Here is a 7941-nt window from a genome sequence, read left to right as displayed (position 1 = left end):
TCAAAAACACAGAGGAGCAGGTAGGCATGGTCAGGGACAAAAACAGGACAGAAAAATCTTAACAAAAATCGAAGAACACAGGGACAAAGGAAATTCAGGCAGAGGAAGCAAAAACACAATCCAAAGGAACAGGCAGGTAAAATAGGGGCAAAAAACTGGACAGAAGACTAGACAAAAAAACAAGAAACAATTCAGGCAGGGGGAATCAAGAAAACACAATACCAAAAGGTTGTAGCGAGGCGAGGAAAGTCTACGAGAGACGGTCTGGCAACTGGAGTAGCTCCAAACAGTTCTTAAGAAGGCCCTGGCTGATGGGAGAGGAGTGGTAGCAGGTGTGGGAGTGCCGCTTCAGGGAGAATGGCCTTCAGCAGGGCAGGACTGAATTCCTGTCCAGGATCCGGCCTGGACCTGGCATGCAAGTCCCACAACCTCAGGCATGGATGGACTGGACCAGACTGTGACAAGGCCATGACTTATTCATAATGCTCAAAATTAAATCAATTTAATTAAATTAACCCAGTAACGTATTTACATTAATTAATTTAGTACAGACCATTTAAGTAAGTTTTGTGTAAAAAGCACAGATTTGTTCTTGCCACATTTAATAAGCCACTGAATCATTTTTAGTGTTTGTTAATAATGAAATAAATGAAGTGAAATTAAATTTATTTAAAAAACAACCAAACTAGTGTTAAACAGAAAAATACTGAAGCTTCAAATAATATTTAAATTGTTTTATTTTACATTACTGTGATGTCAAAATGACTAAATTTCCCACAAGCATAACAAAATGAATATACTGTATCATTAAAAAAAAAGTCAAAGAGAAAAGGCAATGAATATACTCCGTGGTCACTTTATCAGGTAACTGTATCATATAAATCACTTTGGACATGAACAGACTCTATAGCCATCGGTCCCACTTGTCAGCCCCCTCTAGCCAGGGTTCAATGGACACTTTATTAGACACAGCAATCTTATTAGTCTCACAGTGCCCTCATGAGGCAATGATAAAGGCACCACAGGTCAAAAAGTTAAAGAATGTTATAAACCTGTAGAGTCATTTTTACAAGAAAATTTGGGAAATATAACAAATGCAAATTATATTATAATAATGATATTAAACAATTTATAAGTAACAAGTGACTGTACTTTTCAACAGCTCATATGTAATAATGGAGGAACTAAGCAGGAAAGAATGAGTAGTTCTTAATTAAATTTCATCTCATTCCTTTTAAATACTAAGAAGTACAAATTAATTTTTCAGTATGTATAGTTGTAGGATTTCATTATGAACTAAGCAGTAATTAATGAGTCTTACATTTCTCGCACAGAACTAGAGAACTATGGCTTTTTTATAATAACAGCTACTGATTGATTGCGAATCACACTGACATTGATCCCCAGTAGCACAATCCTGATTGGTTAATGCTGTTTCTCACCATAACAGCTGGTAAGCAATAAAATAAAATGAAGGGATGCATTTCTTTGAAATCTGGGGACCCTGATGGTGCTTTAAGTTAGGCTAACACCCCCCACCCTGTCATGCATGACAGTAAGTAATTATCATGTTCTTCCTGTTGATGTTGTTTCTCTCAAAATTGGTCACCTGCCGCTTCCAATCCCATAACCAACTCTGCTTGTAATATGACAGTTATCAACCTAGAAGGATAAAGGCTGACACATGCTTCATTTGAGACAGGTGAAGTCAACCGACTTTATCTTTTCACGTTGCCTCACAGGGTAGAGTAACACACTCAGATGTAAGCACCATCTACTCGCTTTTACATATCCGGAGATGCCCACAACTGGTTAGTGTCACTGTGATTGACAGGGCAGAGAGAGTGTGCTGTCTTCTAACCCACAGAGCGCAGCCAATTGTGTTTGGACTCCAGGCCATAAATGGCTTGGAATTCAAACTTGTCATCTCCCAGTGATTGGGTAAAAACTTGTCGTCATGCCGTTTGGTAGCTTTTAAAATGATACTCTCTCATTTTTTTTAATTTATTAAATAAGAAGCTATTTTGGAAAAGAAAAATCGAAAATGAGAAAGAATAATTAAGGAATAGTTACAGATAAACTGACTGTAACTACTATATTGGAGACTCCATAGACCTAATCACTTTAATTAGACTTTTGTAACACAGAATATTTGTACTTGTGTTACAATAGATTCTAAAAGCTCAAGTCATTTTCTCCAAGAGCATCTGCACTTGTTTAAAGTGCCATTAGCTTTTGAGTCATAAGAAACTGCAGGTGTTTAAACACTTGCCTGGGCCTGTAGATTATAGAGGTATGATCATGGTATTAGAAATAATCATAATATCATATACTCAGTGGGGTCCAATTATCTTAGTTTTGCACATGTGATTTTCATAAAATACTTGCACTGTTTTCACCTTAACCTCTTTTAAGATACATCATGGAACTGGGGGCACAAAAGTTCATCCAGTTATCTCTGTACATTGATGGCATGAGAACCTCAACTAGATTAATTATATGTCAATGCAATTTCTCTCCTTTCAGGTATGAACCATCTGAGATTTCTCTGCAAATCAGTATCAGCTTAGTGCATCCACAACTTGAGCCTAAATATGACGCTAAGGTTTCTCATCTTTAGGTAAATACCATACACTGCCATGCATTTGGAAAAAAAATTTTATTTGGCTTTTAAATATAACAATAAATTAGAGTGATGACATCAACACAACCTTTGTAATAAATAAATTAAATAAAGTTAAATAAAACACAACTCATACAGAGGTGATTTTAAAACCACAAACAAGCACAGATATCTCCAAAAATAAAAATGTTTTAAATAAAAATACATAATTCTGAACTGATCTTGTGATTATCGCAAAACCACAAACAAGCACAGAACAGTTAGATACCTCAAGCTGAGATATAATGAAACATAAAATGAGCGTCCAGATTTACACTTGTACCTAGTACATACTTTCTGGAAACTGGTTTTCTGAATCAGATCTCATTCTGAGAGACTACTTTCTCATCATGGAGTGTGAACAGCTGGAGGGGAGTGGGTTGCTGTTGACACATTTGCACTGGCTTAAAGTCGTCCCTTGAGGTGGTGATGAACCAGCCCGGGTATTTGACCGACTCGAAGGTGTTAAGGGAGTCACCACTGCCGTTTCTGAAGAAAAGGAAGCGCTCCATGCCATCATTCTCCTTGATGGACTTCAGGCTCTGCTTGTCTTTTACCTCCTACAAAAGAATTCATCCATTACTTCTATAATAATATGTAAATATCATGCTTGAAACATCCTTTTATGAAAGATGTACATTTTATTCACATCACACCACATTCACTCTCCACTTTAACTGAATACATTCACATCTATTAAATATTTGCCACGTTCCATATGACATTTCTTGTTTGTGAGTAAAAAAAACTGTGTGCCAAGTCACTAACTCTAAATGATCCAGTGGATTTGTCAGATGAGTATGTTTACATACCTCGATGCCTAGAAGAGGAGTTCCATTGTCCAGCGTGCATGAGAGAAAGAGGTTGGTCTTTACAATCCCCAAACATACAGGCTGGCCTTTTGTGTTTGCTGTGCAGTTTGGTGGAGCGAAGGACGAGAGGTTGAACCATGCTGTTGAAAATAATGGACTTTGGTTAAATGTCAGTAGAGCTTAGAGGGTTATACAATATACAATCAAGGCAAAAGGAAGCAGTGATAAAGAATTAGACTAAAAATATATGATGGTTGAGAAATGACAGTGACAAGTCAGGACTTAAATTGAACCAAAACTCTGTACGGTGCAATAGAATGAAGTTATCCGCAGATGGATAGAAGATGGATAGAAGACAGGAGAGACGGCAGGAATTATAAATATTGGCAGATTGCAAAGGCAATTGGGAGAAAATGCAGCAAACTGAAGCTACAGTTGTGTTAAAATAATGATTAAGGTTCTAAGCTAATGATAGGAATTGACAAAATTGACAGCTGGGCACCTGAATAAGGTATTTATCCATCCACTGTGCTCTATGCTTTTAGGAATTTTGCCACAGACTTTCGAACCAAATAAATTCCTATGAACTGTTAGTAGTAACAGTGGTTTGCATGGGAAGTTTACCTTTATTTGACTCTTGTCCAGCCTTCAGAGTGATGGCCAGCAGAATAGAAGTCTCTTCCCTCTGCACCAAGGTCTTTTTAGACTTGTCATATAAAGTGCATTGCACAACCTTGTCCTGCATGCTGTAACTCTTGGATTGACTGCACTTCAAGTTGATCGTCATGCTCTCTGTGTGAGGAAGATGGGAGTGTGTCAGTGTTTATGAAATCAGCTTCATCTCACACCACAGCAAAGTAAGAATATATGCATAGACATTGAGATATAATGTTTTAAACCGCACCTTCAATTACATTCTCCATGAAGATATTGAAGAGCTCCTGGTCAGTGAACTCAGTGGACTGAACACTTTGAGTGTGCTTCAGCCTCTGCAGAGCGATTATTACATTAGCAACGCTGCGCATGCTAAGAGGCTCCTTGGTGACCTCGATACGGAGTCCTTCGTGAAGGTCGCATCTGCTACTCTGTGACACACCAGAGTCCACAGTCAGCTCAGGTTTTGATATAATGAAAAGAAACGAGCTGTGTTGAGGTGAGGTGAAGCTTAAATAATGTGACTTACCATGGCCAAAGGATCAGAGCAATCCAGCTCGTCAAAGTTCGTGTCATCTGAACCAAATTCACAGTCATTGTCCAAGTAGCTGTTAAAAGGGAGTGAATTCATGAGTGTGTTTATTTTTTGATTTAGCATCCAGAAACTCTCGAATTGTCTCTAAGCCCTAATTGTTTTGCTGACTGCACAAGAATAAAAACAATATGAAATAATAATATTAAGTATTGTGATGCAGAGCAGCAACAAAATCATTATGATCCTGATCCTGATAAGACATTGTTAACTTTGAACAGTCTTTGTCTACCAGCATCAGACTGGAATCATTTCTAATCTCATCAACAGAAACAAATATGCTTTGCTAGTTGGAAAATGTCCAAACGTGTGGAGAGTTATGTATATTCTTTGTAATGCTTTAACTACTCAATTCGGGAGCTTCATCATTCGGATGTCTTTCTATTACTGGACATTCACAATGACTGAACACTTTCACAGACTGGGTCTTAGTGTTATTCTCAGATTATTCTAAGATTCTAACAGTGTTAGGGTTAAATGAAATTCTATAACACTAATGTCACTAGACGTTACTTCCATGACTGCATAATGTTATTTTATTCATTGCTTCCAAAATAAGGCTTACCTTTCCAGCATTAACAAATCTTTGTCAGCCATTTCTAAAAAGAAAAAGAGCAAAGTTGAATGTTACTTTTCATTTTAATCAGTCAATTATTTAATGAATGAATCAATCAATCAGTCAGTCAGAAATTCATCCTGCAAATTTCAGATTTTCACACATGCATATAAAACGACAGAATACGTACCAGTGGTTAATGAGATTGGATTAGAAATTGCGATTTGAAGTTGTCCTTGTGAGACTCTCTGTTTCTTGCTGTTGAACTGCTTGTGAGTGCAATTATGTGCTTGTGCTGCTGTATTTATGAGCGCTGGCTGGGAAATTCACTCAAGCGGAAGTTGACGTCACTGTCGTTCAGGACCAGATTTCGCAACCAGTTAATGATGTAAACTTTGGGACTATTAAGAATGTCAAATGAAGTTTTAAGTTCTTCTTCCTCCTCTTCCTCCTCTTCTTCTTTTTGGCTGCTCCCATTATGGGTCACCACAGCGGATCTCTTCCATATATTTGATTTAGCATAGGTTTTACACCGAATTCCCTTCCTGACGCAACCCTCCCCAGTCTATCCAGGGTTGGGACCGACACTAAGTATCCACTGGCTTGTGCAGCCCCAGTGGCTGGGTATTAAATGAAGTTTTAAGATAAATTTCATAAATATCTAAATGTATATGATAGTATAAGTTAGCTAATTCCTTCTTCCTGGCCAGGTATGTTGTCACTAAAAGAAAATGACAAGAGGAAGAACATCCAAGCACAAAGAGACAACAAAAGTTCTGAAATTACAGTGAAGTGTATTTTTTGGAGGAAATTTCTAATGAAAGCATAAAGCCAGCTTTCTTCAGAAGACATTTGAAAACATAACATGGAAACCTGGCCACACAACTAGCTATATGTTTCACGGTAAATTTGCATAACCTGATAAATAAATTAAAAATAAATAAATAAATAAATAAATAAATAAATAAATGAAGTTAGCCTGCTTGAAATCTCAGGGTACTTAAGGCAAATAATGCAGACTGAAAGGGTTCAGGTGCAAACGCAGGTTGTGAATAATAATAATAATAATAATAATAATAATAATAATAATAATAATAAGAGAAGAAGAAGAATGAAAACTAGGCACTGCATCACTAATAAAACACAGTAAATACTGGAGTGAGATTTACTCAAGAAAAGTGTGGTAATTTCCACACAAGAGTTAGTAAATTTAAATGACCATATTTTAAAGTAAGGTTTACATGTCACTCACTCAAGTGTATCTAAATTTAAACAGCAATTTTGTTTTATGTCACTTTGATGTAAATTTTACTCAAGCCTATTTATTTCATACAAGAGAACTTAAATGAATTATGGAAATCTCAACATCTAATTTCGCAAATCAGATCATTAATCATTAATCATCATTAAACTTAATGGCCATTAACACCATAAAATGTTCCAGCAAGTGGTATAACTCTAATGGATGTGCATGGCCTTACATGAGCTTTAATAAAGACTGAACGGGCAGAACCCTACATGATTACGTAACCAGCTTGTCTGTGTACAACTGACTGAGAAGAACAGGGTGAATCATGAAAACTTTACAAAGATACTTGATCTTTCAAAACATTTCATCGGCTTATTACAGTACAGGCATTGAGCAGATGCTCTTATCCAGGGCAACGTGCAACATACCCAGAGCAGCCTGGGGAGCAGTTGGGAGTTGGGTACCATGCTCAAGGGCATTTCAGCCATTCCTGTTGGTTGAGGGAATCGAACTACCAACCTTTTGGTCTCAAAGCTGCTTCTCTAACCATTAGGCCTGTCAGAAATGGCGAGCCGAGGTGAAGTGAGGACCCAAGAGCAGACTCAAGAGAAGCAGTGTACAGAGGAAAGCTTCTTTAATGAAGTAGAGGGCATGGGTACAGTAGGGCTCAGGCAAAAATCGGTGGTCAAGCAAACAGGCCAGGAGGTCAAAAACACAGGAGGAGCAGGTAGGCATGGTTAGGGACAACGGCAGGACAGAAAAATCTTAACAAAAATTGAAGAACACAGGGACAAGGGAAATCCAGGCAGAGGAAGCAAAAACACAATCCAAAGGAACAGGCAGGGGCAAAAAAATGGACAGAAGACAGGATAGGGACCTTTAGACAAGGGGTTTGACTTGGGAGACATGGAAATTTGCGTGAATACGGTGCATGGTTACGGGCAGACACAGTCTTACAGAGCAGGGATTAATTACCTTGGAGACAGGGAAAGTTCCTATGAACCTGGGAGACAATTTGTGGGAGACCGTCTTGAAGGGCAGGTGGCGAGTGGAGAGCATTACTCGCTGCCACACCTGATAGATGGGAGCTGCCAAGTGGTTTTTGTCGGCTTGCTCTTTAAACATCTTGACAGAACGTAGGAGCTTTTTCCTGGTCAATGCCCATGTTCTCCTGCAGCGGCACACAAATACCTGGGCAGAGGGCACGGCGACTTTTTCTTGGACGGGGAAGAGTGGTGGCTGGTAACCCAGAGAGCACTGGAAGGGGGAAAGACCTGTAGCAGAGGTGGGTAAGGAGTTGTGAGCGTACTCTATCCAAGGAAGTGTCTTGCTCCAGGAGGCAGCATCCTTGGACACCATGCACCTGAGAGCCACTTACAGCTCCTGGTTGGCCCATTCCGTCTCCCCACTGGTCTG

The 7941-nt window shown here is 38.6% G+C and overlaps 1 protein-coding gene across 1 annotated transcript; it reads right to left on the bottom strand.

Annotated features, from left to right (window-relative positions):
• Positions 1-2858: 2858 nt before the first annotated feature.
• Positions 2859-5537, bottom strand: LOC132873705 (interleukin-1 beta-like). Its single transcript, XM_060909480.1, has 7 exons — positions 5467-5537; positions 5286-5319; positions 4658-4736; positions 4379-4559; positions 4099-4266; positions 3475-3614; positions 2859-3222 (listed from the first exon to the last, which is right to left on the bottom strand). The coding sequence occupies exons 2-7, from the start codon at positions 5315-5317 to the stop codon at positions 2980-2982; spliced, it is 843 nt and encodes a 280-aa protein (XP_060765463.1). The 5' UTR covers positions 5318-5319; positions 5467-5537; the 3' UTR covers positions 2859-2979.
• Positions 5538-7941: the final 2404 nt, after the last annotated feature.

This window comes from Neoarius graeffei, chromosome 25 (assembly GCF_027579695.1).
Source record: "Neoarius graeffei isolate fNeoGra1 chromosome 25, fNeoGra1.pri, whole genome shotgun sequence".
Classification (NCBI taxonomy): domain Eukaryota; kingdom Metazoa; phylum Chordata; class Actinopteri; order Siluriformes; family Ariidae; genus Neoarius; species Neoarius graeffei.
The sequence above is the reverse complement of the archived record's forward strand: the minus strand, read 5'-3'. Positions and strand labels throughout refer to the sequence as shown.